This window comes from Macaca nemestrina, chromosome 18 (assembly GCF_043159975.1).
Source record: "Macaca nemestrina isolate mMacNem1 chromosome 18, mMacNem.hap1, whole genome shotgun sequence".
Lineage (NCBI taxonomy): Eukaryota > Metazoa > Chordata > Mammalia > Primates > Cercopithecidae > Macaca > Macaca nemestrina.
The window spans coordinates 79467551-79489273 of NC_092142.1; the positions used below are offsets into that span (position 1 = coordinate 79467551).

The window sequence follows — 21723 nt, forward strand, 5'->3', positions numbered from 1 at the left end:
CACTTCTGTCTTAAGAACTTCATTTAACCTTTTTTTAGTGCCTGTTTGCTGGCACTAAATTTTCCTTCATCTAAGAATGTCTTGGCCGGGCATGGTGGCTCACATCTGTAATCCCAGCACTTTGGGAGGCTGAGGCGGGTGGATCATGAGCTCAGGAGATTGAGACCATCCTGGCTAACACGGTGACACCCCGTCTCTACTAAAAATACCAAAAAAATTAGCCGGGCATGGTGGCAGGCGCCTGTAGTCCCAGCTACTTGGGAGGCTGAGGCAGGAGAATGGTGTGAACACGGGAGGCGGAGCCTGCAGTGAGCCAAGATCGCGCCACTGCACTCCAGCCTGGGCGACAGCGAGACTCCGACAAAAAAAAAAAAAAAGAAAAAAAAAAGGCTTTATTTCTCCCTTTATTACTGAAGGGTATTTTTGCTGTATATAGAAAATTGGGTCGACAATATTTTCTCTCAGCTCTTTAAACAGATAGTTCCCCTCCAAGGTTTATGACCAGGAATCATTCCTATATAAATCAAAATCTTTTCTCTATAAATATACTTCATTTTTCTCTGACTGCTTTCAAACTTTTTCTTTGTCTTCAGATTTTAGCATTTTGATTATAATGTATTTGGATATAAATTCATTTTTGTTTTGTTCCCCTCTTTGGGATTCATTGAGCTCCTTGAATCTATAGATTTGTATCTTTTAAGATATACTTTTAAAATTTAACTATTACTTATTCAAATTTTTTTCTGCACTGCCCTGTTTCTCTTCTCCCTCTGAGACACTGATGACAAATCTTAGATTTTGGAGATTTTTCACAGTTCCTTGAGGGTTTGCTTTTCCTCTCTTTTGCTTATATTGAATAGTTTCTTTTGATCTATTTGCAAGTTCATTGACTCTTTCCTCTAACATCTCCACTCTGCTCTTTAGCTCACCCAGTGAGGTTTTCGTTTGTTATTTTGTCAGTTCTAAAACCTCCATTTGCTCCTTCTTTACATCATGTATTTACGCCATACATTTCCCACCTGAGATTTTCTAACTTTCCATTTGTTTCAAGAATGTTTGTCCTTACTTCCTGGACTACTTCGATTATAGTTAAAGTCTTTGCCAGATAATTCTAAAATCTGTGTTACCTCACATCACAAGAGAGTCTATTGATTCTCTTTTCTTAAAAAAGTTTTTTTCTGGACTTTTGTATGTCAAGTGATTTGGGGTTGTACACTGAACACTTTGAATATTAGGTAATGAAATGCTGAGTTTTATTTAAATCCCATAAAGAATGTTGGTATTTTTGTTTGTGCCAGAAATCAATCCAATTTGGTTCTGGCTCCAAGCTCTGACCAGCCTTCTGTGGCTTATGGTTTCAATGTAGGTTCCACTTTCCAAGAATTTGAAGAAATATTTGGATTTGATCCATGTTTATTCTACCCAGTCAGCAGTCTCGGACTTGTGCAGTGGTCTATACCACAGTTCTATTCTCAAAGTCTTTGATATACTGTCTGGGATCAGAAACACATATACTCAGTCAGGGATAAGTCCGGAAGTCCAAAAACAATTTCATGGGGTTGCCTTCCTGAGCAATTCCCTCACTGTGAACCCCCTGATACTTTCAAATTCTCTGGGGCTTTCCTTGTTAGTCCTCAGGCCAGAATGCTGAGACTTTACCCAACTCTGCCACACTCTGTAATTGAATCTGTGTTGAGGTCCAGTGGTAAGAGAACACAGAAAAAAACAGTGAAGTTTGCCACACACTCCTGAAACCAAAGCCCCTCCGGTCAGAGAATAAGGTCCCTGTATTAGTCTGGTTTGTATTGCTATAAAGGAATACCTAAGATTGGGTAACTTTTAGGGCATAATTAGAGGATGCCAGTGATATCAAGAAGTATTTCCCATAACTGACCCAACGTCATAGAATTGCAGTGTTATGAAGTTTCAGAAAATCAACCATTTTCTTCTTATTAGGACAAACGCACCTCTAATTTCTTAATTGTTATGTATTCTAGTAATCAATATTTTTTATGGGATTAGTACTTTACTGTCTCGCTTAAGAAAGTTTTCCTAGCCCAAGGTAATGAAGATGTTTCATTTATTTTCTCACGGATATAAAACTGGTACAGTGTCACATATTGAAAAAAAGACACGCTTCCCCCACTGGTCTGCAGCTCCACTTATGCTACACGCCAAGTGTCCATATACATATGCACAACTGAGAGACATAATTAAGAGAATAAAATGAGAGCCACAGAGTAGAACAGATTTGTAATAGATAGATATAGATGTAGCTGTAGGTATTTATGTAAAGACAGACATATACATATAACCATCAAAAATCTTGCACCACAGGGAACACACATGTGCATGCGCGCACACACACACACACACACAAAATCAAAAAAAAAACAAAAGTCAATAATTATGTGGGGGAAAAAGTGACCAATCTCATCAGTAATCAACGAGATGCAAATTAAAACCACATGAGACACTAGTTTCCACATACCAGAATGGCTAAAACCTAAAAGCATGACAATATTAATTATTGGCAAGGCTGTAGACCAAAATAAATTATCTTGCACTACACTGTTAGGTACATTGGTACACTGGCACAACCACAGTGGAAAACAGTTTGACAATGCATGATAATGGATCATACTCTATGACCCAGCAATTCCACTCCTGTATATATATATATACCTGAAACAAACGCATGCTTATGTGCACCAAGTGACATGTGACAGAATGCTTTGGCAGCATTATTCAGATTAGTCAGAACCTAGAAACAACCAAAATATCTTTCAACAGTAAAAGTATAAATAAACTGTAGTGTTTTCTTACAGGTGAGTACTACGGAGCAATAAAAATGAAGAAACCACAACTGCACACAACATAGATGACTATCATACACATAATACTGAGGAAAATTGTGCCCAAAACAAAAGGTTACATACCAGGTAGTTCCACTTGAATAATTTTAAATGAGGCAAACTAAATCATGCTGTTGGAAGTCAGATAACTAACTTGCAGGGAGAGTGGGCATAATGATTCGGACTGGCCAAGTAGAAGTTTCTTGGGTGTGAACAGTGTTCTATTTATTTTAATCTGGTTTGGGGGTTTAGCTGTTCACTTCATGGTAACTCACCCACTGTACATTTGTTTGGTGCACCTTACTTTTTTATGTGTTATACTTACCAAAGTAATTTTGAAACTAAATGGATCAGAGACCTCAGGACTGGATTATCTGAGAAAAGGAGAGGTACTCCTTCCCTCGGCCCTTCCTTTCTTCTTCTTTGAACAAAGTTAATTGACCAGGAAATGTTTACAGTTTACCCTCAACCATAAGATACTGAGAATACCTATTATGTGCAGTACACTAAGATGGGAACTGCTTGCTGGAGCTAGAAGTATAAAAACGGGAATTATGTTAAAATGGGATTAGAGGTAGATGAAACAGATGAAGGTTCTAAATTAATAATAAGTTGTATACAAAGAGAAAGGGAAAGTTGTTCTTTAGTGAGAATGTCAACAATACGAATTATGGAGATTTTTCCCAGGGAGGGGAAGAAGGAAGAGAGGTTGAGGAGAGGATAGTGAAGAAGGGAGACAGAAAGGAAATAGGGGAAGGAAATGGGGAAGAAAGGTTAAAGATGAGAAGGAGGAAAGGAATGGAGGGAAGAAGGAAAGATGAACCAAAGAAAGGAAAAGACAGAAGAAAGAAACATGGTTAAATGATCCACACTGGTCACCTGGTATGAGCCAGATATTCACCCACATAATATTTAAACCTCACATCTCAACCTTCTAAGGTAGATACTACCTTTCTTACTTTATAAATGAAGAAGCTGATGCTCTGTTTATTTGATTCAAGGAAACATGCCTAGAAATGTCAACCCCACCTGCACCCAACTCCAAATCCTGTGCTCTAGGAAAACACTTAATTCTCACAAGGAGGATTCCCTTATGGAAAGCAAATACTTCTATTACAATTAGGTCTTGAAGGGAGTCACCCCAGAGGGTGTCTTAGCCTAATAAGAAGAAAATGATTGATTTTCTGAAACTTTAAATCTATAATACTGCAATTCTATGACACTGGGTCAGTTTTAGGAAATACTTATTGATATTACTGGCATCTTCTAATTATGCCCTAGTATTAAGGAGTATTTTATTATTTTATTGTACTTTCTTTATTTGAGACAAGTCTCACTCTGTCACCCAGGCTGGAGAGAATGGTGTGATTGTGGCTCACTGCAACCTCAAACTCCCAGGCTCAAGCAATCCTCTTGTCTCAGCCTCCCAAGTAGCTGGGACTACAGGCATGCAACACCAAGTCCAGCCTTTTTTTTTTTTTTTTTTTAATTTTTAGTATAAATGATGTCTTGCTTTGTTGCCCAGGCTGCTCTCAAACTCCCGGCCTTAAGCAATCCTCCTGCCTCAGCTCCCAAAATGCTGGGGTTACAGATGTAAGCCACCACGCCTGGCCTGTGGACATGTTAGAAGAATGTAGTGTCTATTTTCTGGAGGGAAACCAGTAGAATACCAGGAGAAGTTCTGTTAAATGACAAACAATGCTTTATCTTATGGGAGAATGGGCACAAAATTTACTCCATGGCCCAGTTCCTAATATTTGCCAACTGCCAGGAATGCCAAAGATAGCTATATGGGGTGGTATAGAAAATGCCAAGAAAAAACTCAAGATCATTAAGTTATCTGTATTTCTTCAAGCTAACCAGAGAGCAGTAGCAAAGTATCAAAGAGCAAGAGAGACTCTCAGAAGAAAATCATCTCCGTCTAACAAAATTATATGTGAAAAATTGTGGACTTGGTCTCTGCATGTATCACTTTTGGGGTTAAGTCAGAGTACTTGCAAAAAGTATTATTCATTAATATTTTTTTTAATATTCATTAATATTTTCACTTAAGTTCAAAGTTATTTAGCACTTATTGTGAGTCGAAAGAAAAGCTGAGGGGATGGGAGAAGGAGATGGTAAAAGAAGAATTCACACATATTGAGGATGGGGTAGGAAACATGTCAGGCATTGCAAAGACACTTTATATAGCATAGCTCTGGACATTCATTATAGGTCCAAAAAAGGCATAAAAATTAAACCAAGCTACCTCCAAGAAATAATTAGAAGTGAAAAATTGATATGGGGAAAATGGCTCAAGTTCTCCTCATTGATTTCCTGTGCACAGAGTCAAACCTGACCGTTGGTTGGAAGTCAGTTTGGCTACTTCTTATTTCTCTTTGAGCAGTTGGGTTCTCCTGTCAGTGCCTTTCATGGTAGAATCGTTTTTTGCTCTAATTACAGCTGTCAGCGATTGAATGAGCTTGACACCCTGACTCCAGAAAGGAGGAAATCAACACTCCATGCATATGCAGTGGGTTCCTTCATTAAAGCTGACTGACATATCAGACATGGTGCACTGTCACTGATTTTTGTAAGAAAAACAAATGGCTACACAATCAAGTAGGAATCTCCTTGATCAGAAACACCCAGAGAGCCCAAGAATCAGTCTTCAACTCGGCCAGTACTTCTCTAAAGACCTATATTTGTATTACTGCAAAATGGTAGCTATAGTCAATCAGGTAAGAGCCAGAACTGTACACACATGCATGCATACACACACAAGCACACACATGCACATGCACATGCACATACCAGACTCAGACTCCTTCTCCAAGGCTCTAGCAGCCCTTTCCAAATCAACTTTGTTGGAGTACCAAGTGTTGAGAATCAAGTGGGATTCTTTGGCTATTAATAGTGAACTGGCTTTCCGAGATATACAAATTTCTTGGAGAGAAAAAAAGGAGAGAATTACAGTAATCAGAATCACCGACACCTCAACAAAAATTAGAGCAGAACTACAGCTTCTCAGAGTATTTCTGTAGTTAATATAATAAAATGACAGATTTGGAGTTGAAATGGATCATCGAGTCCAAGCCTGCCAATGAATTCAAAACTGTCCCAGAGCATGCCTAACATGGCCCATTCAGAATCCAGTTGACATTCCTAGTACGATGCATGCCTTGTTTAGTGTGAGACTACTTTCTGGAAATGGATGCACAGAATCGGTATTACAGGAAGTTGTTATGGCATGATCCCTATGAAGATGCATTCCCAACTTACAGCTTGTATTTTGTCATCAGTATTTGTCCTCCTCTAACCCCAGCAAGTCATAACACCACTGCAGCCATAAAATCTTCCTGCTGTGCTGCTTCGTACAATAGTGGCTCTTTTCCTCCTAGGCTATAAGGATATTATCAACGTCCCTCAAAAAGTCAAGCGACTTCTGACCATCCCTAACTGATCTTTAATGTGTTTCCTCAATGTGTTTCCTCCAACAGTTCCTTAAATACCCAATGGAATGCTCTTCTATGGCAATGTATAGAACCTCCGGAACTACCACTTGCAATTTTTTAGTAACTCAGAACTATTGATATTTACAATGGCAAAAATACAGATCCTAATGGATACTGACAACTAACAGAAATACTGACAAGTAGCAACTCTTCAAGGGAGTTGAGAACAGAAAGAGGGTGCTATAACTAGGTGAGAACATAAAATGTGAAACTGTGTTTACTGATCTTGGAGTAGACAGATATACATTAACTTTTTTTAAGTACATAAGATTGTATTATTTGATTCTCTGATATATTTTTCTTCAATATAAAAACTACTGGGAAGGGAGTGAACATTATCTGCCCTGCACAGGGCAGTACTAATGGACGGTCATAGGCAGCTAAGAATATCACCAAACCCCTAGAGCAGCCCAACCCCAGAGTCAGATGGCCCTGTTCCCTGTTTACTTGCTCCAAGGCAAGTATCACACGTGGACATTACTGCTTCCGGCACTTTTTGGTGCATTTTGTCCTTCTCCCTGGCACCTGGTGGGTGGTGAATCAGCAGTTCTTGAACGAATGAGTGGCTATTACATTAATTCGTGCCTCAACGAATGAATGAATGGATGAACACAGACCGGGATCCTGACCCACTTCCCTCTTCCCTCCCGGGCCCCACCGCCCCAGGATTGGGCGAACCTCAGGTAAGCGCCTGCTCGCCGCTTCCGCGAACCTTCGCCTACGGCGGCCGGGAGGCATCAGGAGCACGGTCAGGGCGGAAAAGCCGATCCGCGAGCACGCAGGCGCGGCCCCGAAGCTTCCGGGGGCCACTTCCTCCTTTGTCTCCTAGCTACGGCTGGTAGCGTTGTTGACATCCCGGGAGTCTGTGCCGCCGGCCTGAGCCCAGAGTTTCGCGGCCTCCGCGATGGTAAATCTAGCGTCTCCGTCTACGCCCCGGCGCTCGAAGGACGCCTACCGGCAAGGACCTTCGCTGCCCGGCTCCTGGGGCCCCCCAAGGCACGGACGGTCCAGGGGCCGCGGCGGAGACTGGTGGCTCCAGGATTTTCTTGGAGGGGCGAGAGGGAGACCTTGGAAAGGGGGAAGAAGATGTCTAGATGAGTGGAAGCTGTCTTGGGAATTGATTTCGCGGGGGTGGTACATAGGGAGGGTTGATGTTGAGAAAGGAAAGAGAGAGATCGAGAGGGTGAAGAATGCTCAGGGGAGTGAGAAATCCGGGGAGCCAGGAAAGTTTCCAAAGACGGGGCGGGAGGCCGAGATGGAAAGGAAAAAAATCAGACCCTTAGAGAGAAGGAAGAGGTGGGACAGGGAAAGCAAGGGAATGCAAGGGTGAGAAGGGAAGATACTGAAAAAGAAGAAAGGGAAATAAAGAAAAAGGAAGTAAGTGATGGGAGACTCGCTCCCCTCCTCCTCCTCCCCCAAAAAAAAGGAGTAAGAAAAAAAAAAAAGTAGAAACTGTGGAAAGCAAAGGTCATTAAGAGAGGAATGAAACGGGGATTGGAGATGGGGATTAAGAAATTGTACTAGGAGCACTCAGAAGTCATGAGACGAGAAACAACTGGGTGGAGAAATGGAAAGGCCAGGGAAAGAAAAGAAAGGAGTTTGGGAGATAAGTAACAGGGAGAAAGATAAATGAGGACACAGTGGCTTCAAGAAGCTGTGGACATCGTCTTAAAAGATTGCCCAAAATGCAGTAAATTATTGATCCCCTGTTCAGCGTTTACGGTTTAGTGCAGTGTTTCTCAAAGTGAGATGCAAACATTCGTTGCTACATAAGATGGCCCAGAAATGCTAAATAAGAATGAATCACATCGTGAGAAAGTTATTCCTCTTCCTTTTTGTTCAACCTTCAGACTACATACAGGAGAAAATTTCTGTTACTATTAGGTCCTTAATACCACTGTCATTTGGAAGTTTCCATTTTTCATCTAAAGAGCAGGCCTCAGGCTCAGAGCTTTCATTGCAGTAGAATTTAATGATATGCTGTCTCTTCATTTTGTTCATTTTGTTTGTTTTACAGTTATTTCTATTTATGAGGAATAACATCAGGTTTCCATCTGTGGTAGTGATATATGGTTTCCTTTTAAAATGCATTTATTTAAACTTTTAGCAGTGAGATAATTTAAAGAATACTTAGATAAATAATATACATGGCATTCATAATGGTAAGAATAATGAATCTAGTATAAAAATGCCTAAAGTTAAGAAAACATTGGCTATGATGCTGAAATAGAGAAAGTAAGTGCTCATGCTCATACCAAGTGCAAAGGAAAACTATCTTGAAGTAACATAATGTTCACCTGTGCAATAGAGGAAAGAAGAATATAGCAAACCCTCATCAAGAGAATTTGCAGAATACTGTTTGAACTCAGAATATCCAGAGATTGCTCAGTCATGAACAATTTGCAGGTTTGGAAAAGATAGTTCTTGACTTTGACTTTTCTAGAGAGGAAGAAAACGTACAATACAGTCTACACATAAGATTCCAAATGAGTTTAAAACACAATAATAGATTCCAGAATAATCATTCATAGTTGACATTCAGCTTGCACTGATATGGAAGCTATAGTTATCAAGAAAATCCTAGAATCCTGGAATACTTTGTTTTTTATAGAATATCCTTTAAATTTAATCATCTGAACTGATTAGGTCACAGTAATGAAAATAAGATTTCTCAATAAGGACTACTTTTAGACATAGGGAGGCCATGATATAGCTCTATAAATATCTAAAGCACTATAATGTAGAAAAGGAATTTTCATTTGAATACAGCAGGGTCAATGAATGAAAGATAATCTGGGACAAATTTCCATGCAATGTAAAGAATAATTTTCTAGTAAATGGAAACAGATAAATATGGAGTGAACTCCTGTGAGGCAGTAAGCTGTCTTACTGAGATTTATCAGGATTGTAACCACGAGTCTTATATAGGTATATTTATGTGGGACTTGACAATTTCAAAGCTGTCTTTTAAAAATCTGAGATTATCACACTCGGCACCTTAGGTTATGGAGATAGGGGAGTAGGTATCTTTCCAAACGTTATTCTCCTTAGGGTTGGAGTTACCACAGGGCCCTTTTGGTTAATTATCTTCCTGGTCTCTTTCAGGCAGAGGTGGAAGAAACCTTGAAGAGGATCCAGAGCCATAAAGGGGTTATTGGAACTATGGTTGTAAATGCAGAAGGTAAATATATCACAGGCTATCTTCTTGACATGCAGAAGCCAACCAGTAACCTGTTTGCTGTGTTAGTCCATATATATATATAAAAAACACTCTGCTAAGATCTGGGGACATAAATATGAAGAAGACATGTCTAAAAATGTCTATATACTCCTAAGAAGCACTATACATTGTTTACTTTTTAAAGCTTTGGTAATTCTCTTCCAATATTTCAGAAGTGCCAAAAAAAACTGTCATATAGAAGATAGGGAGAGTATCATTGATGGTAGTTTGTTTTTGTTTCAACATTATTAACCATACAGAATTTCAGTCTTTATTTTAAGTGGAACGTGTTCCTTGAACATATTTTATTTAAAAATCTTTGAGAATTAATGATATCATTTATAATGTACTCTTTGTGGATGTAGTATAAGAAGAGCCTATACATTTCCAACTATGAAATCTGTAGACTTACCAAAAACTTGCTCTTGCTGCACAATCCTTGTTAAGAATCCACATCGCATTTACTTTGGCATGTTACTTTGGCACATTACTTTGGCACATTGCTCCATGCTCAGCTATGGTGGCAACCTCTTAAGAGTTCCTGCTGGTTTCATTGCTAATTCAGACACTTGTAAGGACAAGGGGTGCCAGAAATTCCAGAGCATTAGTTAAAATAAGAGTAGCTACTTTACATAATTTGTGGTGCAACCATGGATTTGGTCCATTACCAACTCAGTGCCTTGGAAAAATCCATCAGTAAATACTTATTGAGCAACTACCAACTGAAAGTCTGCTTAAATTCTGAACTACAACTCCTTACCACTAAGAATGCACAATAACCTATTTTACTGGTGGTTTTGATCATTAAATGAGACAATAATTGTTGAGTGCTTGGCATAATCCCCAACACTTAATAGTAATTAGTTATGAAAATGTCGGGATTTTTTATTCATTTATACAGATAAAGCATTTGATTTGTTTTATAACCAGTAACTCAAGGCCAAATGAATGAGAGAGATAATAGAACATAATAAATTTTCGAGCTTGAATAATCAGGGGAAGAGAAGATTTAAGATCTGCCTTACAGGTAAGTCAAGAACTATGCAGAATATTTCCAGGAAGCATTTCAGCCCTAGTACATGGATCTGGTTGCATTGATTTTATTTCCAGGTATTTGCATACACTCTGCCATGGCTCCGAAGATGAGCCGTCCATGTGATTTCATAGAGGTCGTTCATTAGTTTCCTTTGGCTGCAGTAACAAACTACAACACGCCTGGTAACTTAAAACAACAGAAACGTATTCTATTCCAGTTCTGGAGGTTAGAAGTTGAAATCAAGATATCCGCAGGCTCATGCTTCCTCTGAAGACACTATGGAAGGATCATTCCTTACCTCTTCCTAGCTTCTGGTAGTTGTCAATCTTTAGTGTTCCTTGGCCTGTAGACACATCACTCCAATCTCCACCTCCATCATGATGTGGCATTCTCATCTTTGTGTCTCTTGTCTGTTTCATTATAAGAACCCCAGTTATTGGATTAGGGCCTACGCGAATCCAGTGTGACCTCATCTTAACTAATTACATCTGCAAAGACCCTGTTTCCAAATAAGGCCACCTTCTGAGGTTTATATTGGACTTGAATTTGGGGATCTGGGGGGTCTAGGGAGACACTCTTCAACCCTGTACAGGTACATTCACCTGTGACACCCAGAACCACTCATCTAATGTTATTCTTTGGAAGATCTTGGTCTAAAGTAGGTAATCCTGGTGATATGCGCCAAACGTCTGAAAAATATTCACCCCCTTTGATCTACAATTTTACTCCTAGCAATTTATCCTAAAGAGTGATGATGAAAATATTTAGGTATGAGGATACTCACTGAGGCATCATATGTAATAGCAATAAATAAATAAATAGAACAAATAAGTAAATAAATGTATCCTAACAGTGCAGGAATTTTTAAAGTAACTATATAATATTTACTTGATGAACATTACTCTATTTAAAAGGTTGAAGACTATTTAGGGTCTTGGGAAAACTCACAGTATTAGATGAAAAAAGCAGAGAACAAAGCGGTCACCAGCGCGTTCTAATCCTATCTATGGTCAGGTGCACACATACACTTCAAATAAATAGAGAAGGAAGAGTAGGGATATGTTACAGTGATCACCCTGAGTAGTGAGACGAAAAGTGATTTTCACTTTATTTTCCTGAGGTTCCTCAATTAACACTTCTGTTATCCGAAGGCAACAAAATATTATTTTCAATACCCGTTAACTTCTAATTAACCTCTACTAGGATAAGTTTATATTAGAATTCAAGACACTTTTCAAGGTTTCTGGGTACTTAAGAGTTTTTACCTGAAAGCCAAATTAACCTGTTTTCCCTAAAATATAAATAAGGGGCTTATTTTTATGGTTGGATTATTAATAACCAGAGTATATGACAAGGATGTTTATTAATGGCATATGGTGTAAACTATGTGACCAGAATGTAATAAAATACTCAGTTTCAACAACCTACTCAATTTTAGATGAAAGCGTCATTTATTACAGTGTAGCTTTGTAGCTTTTCAGCTTTGGGAAGTCCCATGAAATTTAATACCAAAATATTTAGCTAAGATGATGTTTTATGTATTACTGTTTTCTACTAGCAGTTGTGGTCTACTAATTCTAGGCAAATCATTTTAGCATTTTCAGATTATATTTGTGGTTAGGTCAGACTTCTACCATGCTTATTCATTTAGATATCATCATATGCCATGTTAAATATAGTCCTTCGGTTTCACTGTTACTGAAACGTAGACTTCCTATTGAAGACAGTAAAGTAGTCTTCCCAGTTTAGCCCAATGCTACATATTTTAATTAGAGTAGATTTTTGTTAGCATTGGTTTCTCATTTATAAAACCTTTCGTTGTTTATAATATTGCAACACTGATCATTGAATTAGATACTGGCAAATATGTATGTTTGTCCCCCAGGCAGTCAGATCTGTCATATTTTCTTATGTACATAAGTCTGATTTCTACAGGCTCTTAATTTTAAATATTCCTGACATTTCTAACAATCTATCATTTGAGTTTCATTAGATTGTAACAGCCATCCAGCCAATTCCTTTTATTTTGAAATACAATCTATCAACCAGAGCACAAATGTGCAGTTGAAGATGACAAATTGAAATAACGGGTGCTGGCTTACTAGGATCATAGAGAGTAGTAAAGTAGTGCCATCAAATTTTAGAATACATATGCTCTTTGTTCTAGGAGCTTCATTTTAGGAAATTATCCTACACATATATACAAATGTGAAATGAGATGACCAAGGACATATTAAGTAGCCTTGTTTACAAAAGTCAAAGATTGAGAACAGCCTAAATGCTCATCAGTAGGACATATTAAGTATATTACAAAACATCTATTCAACAAGACTATTATTCAGTCACTAATATGTGTGACTTACGTGTACAGAATCAGACAATTTCCAAAGAGTATTAAATTTAAAAATCAAGGTACGAAATAGAGAATGGTATCATTAAAATGAAAATTACAAACACAAACACATACATTCTTGAATAGACCTAGAATGTCTCTAGAAGGCTCTAAGAAACCAGTAGTTGTTTCTCAGAAGGGAAGTGGGTAAATTTTATACCATATGCTAAAATTACTTCTCAATAAATTATTTTTTAATTACCTCACATGGTGCCAAGCAAGAGTTCAATAAATATTTGTTGATTGATTTTTTCCAAGTGTGTATGGCAGATACGAAAAACTCCACGTGTTTCCACTGTGCACACTTATTATTCAAAAAGGCTAGCTGTTTTATTTATTGACTTGGATCATGAACAGACTGACTAAATAGACCTGAGCATCTGATTCATAATCCTGTCACCTACATTTTAAATAATTTATTCTGGTTGTATTTCTTGTTTTGCTACTGAGCATTGCACCCTTAGTAGGTAGTCACTACTTAGGATGCAAAATAAAACTGCTCGTCAAAAAGTTCCCATCAAAGGTTGCGTGTTGCCACATTTCCATTTCCTGCTTGTTAAAGATCCATGTTTTGTGACCTTCAGGTATGCAAGACAGCTGACTGCCTTCCAGGGAAAAAGTGGCCAGCAAATCATACTAAAAGATTAGCAAGGTTTTTATGATGCTTTATTTATTGAATAGGTTTTCCTGTAAATATTATCCTCATACTGTTTAGCAAAACATTCTGGGCACAGCAGTTATCTTAAAAGAAAGAGAAATCAGTCTTTTCAAAGTCAAAATTGATGGTCTTCAAGATTTTTATGAAAACCTGGTAAAATCCTAAGTTTGTAACACTCTTCTACTCTTGAAAGTGCTCTTCTTGTTTAATAGTTTCTGGAGCTACATTCTCTGAAGGAAACCAGGAGCCATGTTAGGCTCATTCTTGAGTGCCCTTAATACAGATACCTAAGGAATTTGATAGCGATCCCAAATTCACCTTCATATCTCCTCCTAAAATAAAAGCACATTGCAAATCAAATCCCTGGAATTCTCTGGCTATCTAGTTCTTCTCAAAATAATATGAAGGCGGCCGGGCGCAGTGGCTCAAGCCTGTAATCCCAGCACTTTGGGAGGCCGAGACGGGCAGATCATGAGGTCAGGAGATCGAGACCATCCTGGCTAACACAGTGAAACCCCGTCTCTACTAAAAAAAATACAAAAAACTAGCCGGGCATGGTGGCGGGCGCCTGTAGTCCCAGCTACTCGGGAGGCTGAGGCAGGAGAATGGCGTAAACCCGGGAGGCGGAGCTTGCAGTGAGCTGAGACCCGGCCACTGCACTCCAGCCTGGGCGAAAAGGCGAGACTCCATCTCAAAAAAATAATAATAATAATATGAAGGCTATCTCTCATTAGATACGATATATGTAAAATACCTACCACAGTGCCTGGTACATAATAGGCATTAATGCTGGGTGTTCCAAGTTGAGTTAGATTGATTTCAACTGAATTGAATTACACTTGCATATTCTTCTGGCTAGAATTTTCCAGTTAATAGTTTCTGTTTTAAACTTGTGTAACAGAACAATAGAGCATGCTGGGCATGGTGGCTCACGCCTGTAATCCCAGCACTTTGGGAGACATGAGGCGGGTGGATCACCTGAGGTCAGGAGTTCAGCCTAGCCAACATGGTGAAACCCTGTCTCTACGAAAAATACAGCAATTAGCCAGGCGTGGTGGTGGGTGCCCGCAGTCTCAGCTACTCCAGCTACTTGGGAAGCTGAGGGAGGAGAATTGCTGGAACCCAGGAGGCGGAGGTTGCAGTGAGCCGAGATCCTGCCGTTGCACTCCAGCCTGGACCTAGGACAGCGAGACTCCGTCTCAAAACAAACAAACAAACAATGGAGCACACAAGTAGCCAAATTTAATAGTGTTTACACCAAAAATGAGTGCAAACCAGGGAATGCACAGCAAAACTACAATATCCTTATTACCACATTTTCTTTTTTTTCAATCAATGTTGACCAGGTTGGCCTCGAACATGTAGCCTCGCCTCCCCGAGTGCCAGAGCAACCGGCCTGAGCCACCGCGGCTCCTATTACCACATTTTCTAACATAAAATTTAAGGTTTGCAAAATACTGTGTGAGGAGTCCCTTTTGATGTACCGTCTAGCATGTGTGGTGATATCCCTTTATGTTTCTGGCCTCAGGGAAGAAGACTAACACCATGTCACAGATCAAGCACTTCAAAGCAGACTCACTGTAGACAAGATATTCGGGGGAGTGCATTTCATCTAAAAATATGTTAACTTAGTACTCAAGTAGTCAGTTAACAGCTTCTGAAAGATTTATGCACAAAAACGTTCATCACCACCCCATTAGCTATATAAAAAATATAAGATACAAAATGACCAAACAATAGGAGATGGACTGTATTATATGTCCATAAAATAGTAAGTATGCAGTTATTAAAAATAATGTTGATGACACTGTCAACAAGGACAACTCGTATGTTATAATTTTAATGAAGAAAAAAGCAACAGTCAAATTTGTAAATATAGTTTCACACAACTATACTTAAAAATCAACAGAGACAAAAAGATTGGAGGGAAATAAACTAAAATTGTTACCAGAGAGTGATAAGCCATAACTTTTTCCTCCACTTTACAATTATCAGTGTTTTCCAGTACTTTCACAATGTACATATTACTTTTCTAGTCAGAAAATTATTAACCAAAATTAAATTTCATAATAGGTATTCCCATCCGAACAACCTTGGACAACTCAACAACTGTTCAATATGCAGGCCTTCTTCATCACCTAACAATGAAAGCCAAAAGCACAGTTCGTGATATTGATCCTCAGAACGACCTGACTTTTCTTAGGATCAGATCAAAGAAACATGAAATCATGGTAGCTCCAGGTAATTTGGCATTTCATTTCCTAGTTAAATCATCTTTCTACTTTGCAAGATAAAAAGCCTTGTTTCTATGAATGGGAAGTATAGATTTTAGTATGCAATATAAAACATAATATTCTTCTATTACAAAATGATATTTGAATGTAAAAATCCCAACCTAAAAATTCTATGAAATTAGCAATTAATATGACCCCATGACTTTAGAACAGGTTGAATTTTGCCCACTTGCATTTATTATTAGTAATGGAAAAATTTAGAAAATGTAGGTCTCATTTTCAGCAAACTTAGCATACAGACTCTGCAGAATGGGAGAAATGTTCCCTGTCCTGCAGATAAAGTAGGCAGTGAACCCAAGGCCTGTAGGTTCTTAAACCCTCCCTATGAGGAAAGTACATCTCCCAGGTCTACCAGAAGAGCAGCCACAGAAACACTCCTTTCCCTGAAGGAATTAGGTTCACAATGTTACAAAATGACTGTACCATGGGACCTATGCCACTAAACTAATCTAGAACAAACCTCTATAGTAAATCCATCAAATCAGAATTGCCTATAAACTAAATGAAGTTTTTTCTACACCAGTGTCCTCACCCTGGCTACACATTAAATCACTTGGAGGACTTTTAAAAAATTTTTCCATTCCTGCAACTCCACCCCAAACCAATGAAATCAGAATCTCTGAGGCCCTAGGAAATGGGTATTTTCTAAAGGCTCAACAGGTAATTCTGATGTGCAGCCAGGGTGGGAAACCATCTGTCTACATAAGGTCCATGTGATGTTTTGAAGAGAACAGCAGTCTAGTTGAAATATTCCTTGATTAAATTTAAATTAAGGGTGAATTGATTTTGTCCATCTCTCCATAGATAAGGAATATCTTCTGATCGTCATTCAGAATCCATGTGAATAGACCTGCGATGGCCAAGGCTGTCTAAGCGACACTGGGTTAGAAACACTTGGCTCTCTCGTGATTATTAAAATTCTATTTCAATCTAACTGACCCTTCAAACATTCTTTTCTATTTCTACATCTAAACTGTTCTGCATGTCTCATTTAGTCCCTTTTGATTATATTGTGAAGTTGTACTTTAGTGATACAATAAATGAATTCTGGTATATACGTCTCTATTGTCTTATAATACACAAAACCAAGGATTCTAATAAGACAGCGCTCCTTGTGACAATTCTTTTAGTCTAGAAGTAGCTGTCACCAAGTACAGAAGTAGAATTTCACCCATTTCTGTGGTAGACCAAGGAGATTCAGTAGAGCATTGTGGGAGCTATACGGAGAATAGAAAGTCCCAATACTCAAAGAGTATTCAATGGTTTCCCAGGTTAAATAAGGACAGCAGGAAGTCAGAAGCATGGTTGCCACTGGGGCCAGTGCCAACCTAAGAAGCTCCTCCATCCCTCGTACTTGTGCTTCTAGCACACCAGTCTGAGCGGGCCAGGAATGAGTCTTAGGCAAGGTTTCATACATATAAGGCTGAGTATATAACTCCAGAGGGTTTGATTTTTACTGGATGTTGCAAACATTCAGAAAATCATGAAAATAACAACAACAAATCTAACAGATTTCTATGTACCCCAAACCCACAAAGAAGAGATGTTAACATTTTACCACATTTGCTTTATATCCTCTTTTTTTCCAACTAAACTTTGCATTTTGAGATAACTGAAGTTTCATGTGAAATTTTTAGAAATAATATAGTGATTCTGTGTGCCCTTTATACAGTTTCCCCCTGTAGAAACATCCTCCAAAACCCTAGGACAGTATCACAACCAGGAAATTGATAGTGACTCAGTCAAGACACAGAATATTTGCATCCCTGGCAGGATTCCTCAGATGCCCTTTGGTAGCACCTCCCTTCAACCCTTGACCCCTGACAGCCACTAAGTTGTCCTCCATTGATATAATTTTTTAATATCAAAAATGTTATGTAGGCCAGGCACGGTGGCTCCCACCTGTAATCTCAGCATTTTGGGAGGCCGAGGCAAGCAGATCACCTGAGGTCAGGAGTTTGAGACCAGCCTGGCCAACATGGTGAAACCCCATCTCAACTAAAAAGTACAAAAACTAGCCAGGCATGGTGGCACATGCCTGTAATCCCAGCTACTCGGGAGGCTGAGGCAGGAGAATCATTTGAACCTGGGAGGTGGAGGTTGCAGTGAGCCAAGATTGCACCACTTCACTCCAGCCTGAGCTACAACAGAGTTAGACTCTGTCTAAAGAAAAAAAAAAAAAGTAAGAGGAATAAATACAATATGTAACCTTTAGGGATTGACTTTTTCCCTGTGCATCATTCTCTTGAGATTCATCCAAAAAATAAGAAATGAAACATTACAGCTACAGCTGAAGCCTGCTCCTCCTCCTCGGGCCTCTGTCCTCCTTCCCCAGAAGATTCTTGTCAGGAGGCACAGGTTACCCAACGCAAGCGTCCGCAGGTACTTTCACCTAAGTTCCTGCCACAGCTCCACATGAAGCCAAGTGTGAGAATGATGCCTGGTAAGTTTATTAGTGCAGCCACACCACTGGCCCCAATTTGCACCCTGTGAGACTATCATAGCCAACCCTGACAGACAGTGGTATCAGCAGAAAGGAAGAGCCACACCAAATCCCTAAGGTTAAAGGGATTTACTCTCCCAAGTGGTGATGGGAGAGGAGACAGGTCATGGATGAAACTCACCCAAGGCTGAGGGAGACAAGGGGGACTGAAGCCAAACAGCCAAATCTTTGCATGCAACAGATGTCGGAGCCCCACTGCATAACTCAGTACTCCTGGGAGCAGGGCCTGCACATGTCAGTTTTGCAAATGTTCTCCAGGTAGTTGCAATGCAGCTGCAGGCTGAGACATGCTGAGTCGTGGTCAGGAATGAAGGTTTTAGAGTCATTGGCCCTAGATTCTTCAAATTCTGGCTCTGCTGCTTGTCAACATTAGGAGCTTCATCACCTCATTTATAAAACAGGGTGATAAGAAAACCTAACCAAGGCTTGTTTATGAGAATCAGGTGAGCTGATACAGATAAAATGCCTAGCACACAGTGAATATTCAACAAATACTTGCTTTTGCCAACATTGTTGCCACCACTCAAAAATGGCTCTTATTTGGGTAGTGAGGAGGAGTAGCCCCAGACACATACAAATGAGTTTTAGGGACAACTCCGCACATCATCAAGCCACACAATTATAAGGAGGTTGCTGACTCTGTCTGCAGAGAGAACAGAGCAAATAAGGAAATGAGCCCAAAGTATAACAGGAGTGTGTCCGCCTTAACCTGTGGGATGAATAAACCCAGAAGGATTGTAGGATAGGTAAGCTACGCTATGGCACATAGCTGACTTTGGGGCCACTTTCCCACACTTTTTATTTTAAAAGACTTCAGACTTATGGAAGATTAGAAAGAATAGCACAAGGAACAGCATACAAGCTTCACCTACATTCAACAACTGTTAATATTTTATGATATTTGTTTCATCTCTATAAAGTACATATTATAGATATAGATATATATGCACACACACATAGCATATAAAAGCTGCATATATTATAATAGCAGGTATTTCTCCAAAAATTAAAGAATCCTCTTAATAACCACCACACCAGTTTCATACTTAAGAAATTTAATATTAATGCAATAATATCACATAATATGCAATCATATTCAAACTGGCACAGTGGTCCCAATAATGTTCTTTATAGCTTTGTAAAAAAATCTAAGGGCCTATCAAGGATCACATGCTGCATTTGGTTGTCATGTCTCTTTCATTTTTTAGCTGTTCTTAGAAACTTATTCTCCACTTCGCAACCTCTAGGTGGTATCCAATTTGTATTTGCTCTCCCTAGAGACCCCAGTGCCACCTGCCCCCCATTCCCCACAGGCCCCTCTGATTGGGCCCAGACACAGTCTGTAATGACAGGAAATGAAGCTGCAGAGCAGGTCTTCAACACAGGTGAGTGACTGCCTTCATCTCAACCTCTTCCTTCAGCCTATTGAAGCCTGAGTAACATGGTACTCACTCAGCCCTGGACAGCTTCAGCATCTGCTAACAGTTTGCAACACAAACAAGGTCTTGCTAGAATCTAAATGACAAGAAAATACACTAGTGAAGGGGAATCCATTCTTTTTAGAGTCTCAAATTTTCACACTTGGAAAGAACCATAGAGATCATCTATCCGACCCTTTGGCTTTACAGGTGGGGATTTCACCTGAGCCTGGTGTCAGGTGTCTTTAAGACATCAGGTATGTGAACTTGTATTGGTCTGGCTGTGCCTATCGAACTGGCACTTATGACATTATCAGGGGCTCATGCCCTTGTGAGATCCCTCCATACCATCCCCAAAAATTGTTTTTAGGAGGCACAGAATAGCTCATTTTAAAGTGTACCAGAGGTAACATTTGATTCTAATACCCAAATCTGTCTTCTTCCCATTGTTTCCTGCCCACCCAGAGCTTGTCATCAGATGCATGGCTGAGTGGTAAAGCCACTTCCTTCCTCCTGACACGGCCAGAAACTTCAAGCCCTATTTGCAACATAGCAGTGTGAAATCTCTGGCAGGTGCAGATGGCACGGATGCAAGTGCCAGAACTCTATGTGGGCCTTAAGGGGAGGAAGACACTTCCATCCCACTGGGCAGGAAACTCACAGTAGTTGCATTTACAGTCCTGCCTGTACCTTTGCATCTAGAGGAAACTGTGAGGCTTTGTTGGGGCAGAGACTGTGGCAGCAAAAGGAAGAATTTGCCAGAGCCAATTACAACAAAGGAGGATGTGATCTCGGGAAGTTTGCACCACACCTCTCTCCATTCTGGCACCTACAACTTGATACTCCTTCTTGGATTCATAATAGCATAGTTAATGACCTATATCTAAAAGATGGCTGGACCTATAGACTGAAGATTCACACCCATCCAAAACCATCAGCAAAGCTTTCAGTTCCTAGGGGAAATGAAAACCTGGGCTCATACCGTGCTCCCTCTTAGTCTAACTTGCTATAAATTTTACCTGAACAATAGAAGAGCTATTTGCAGAGTCTCTGGAGGAACATATTCCAACCACAAATATTAATGATAATGAACCTGAAAAGACCAGCTTAATAAAATAGGTGAAAATGAATTTACACATCATTAGCATTATGAGCTCCCAAATCTTCATCTCTGAACGGCTGGACTATCCGAGTAGAGGATGGATGGGAACCCGCCTAGGTCTCCAGAGCAGTGCCTCCAGCAGACCCTCTGACTGGGTATATTCTGGCTTTTGAAATACATTACCTATTCTCTCCTAAAGCCAGAATTACTACAGACTAAGGGTGGACATTTTGTCTCCCCTCTTGGTCTTTGAAAAATTAGAATTATCTCCAATTTGTGTTTGATATGGGGCAAAATATTTCCACTCTTTTAATGTTAGAAAACAATGTAATGTCCTTGAAATGGAAACTATCACATGTGTAGGTGAATTGCGTATAGATATTCATTCAACCAATATTTTGTCTTATATTCTTTGTTGAAGAAAAAGACAAGAAAGGCCGGACACAGTGTCTCACGCCTGTAATCCCAGCACTTTGGGAGGCTGAGGCAGATGGATCACCTGAGGTCAGGAGTTACCAGCCCTGCCAACATGGTGAAACCCCGTCTCTACTAAAAATACAAAAATTAGCTGGGTGTGGTGGCGGGCATCTATAATCCCAGCTACTCGGGAGGCTGAGGCACGAGAATCACTTGAACCCAGGAGGCAGAGGTTGCAGTGAACCATTGCACTCCAGCCTGGGCAACAAGAGCGAAACTCTGTCTCAAAACAAAACAAACAAACAAAAAGACAGGAAAACATGGATCATATGTG

The 21723-nt window shown here is 39.6% G+C and overlaps 1 protein-coding gene across 1 annotated transcript; it reads left to right on the forward strand.

The window, feature by feature from the left end:
• Positions 1-7119: 7119 nt before the first annotated feature.
• Positions 7120-17002, forward strand: LOC105491223 (dynein light chain roadblock-type 2). Its single transcript, XM_011757421.2, has 4 exons — positions 7120-7256; positions 9455-9530; positions 15729-15896; positions 16754-17002. The coding sequence occupies exons 1-4, from the start codon at positions 7254-7256 to the stop codon at positions 16795-16797; spliced, it is 291 nt and encodes a 96-aa protein (XP_011755723.1). The 5' UTR covers positions 7120-7253; the 3' UTR covers positions 16798-17002.
• Positions 17003-21723: the final 4721 nt, after the last annotated feature.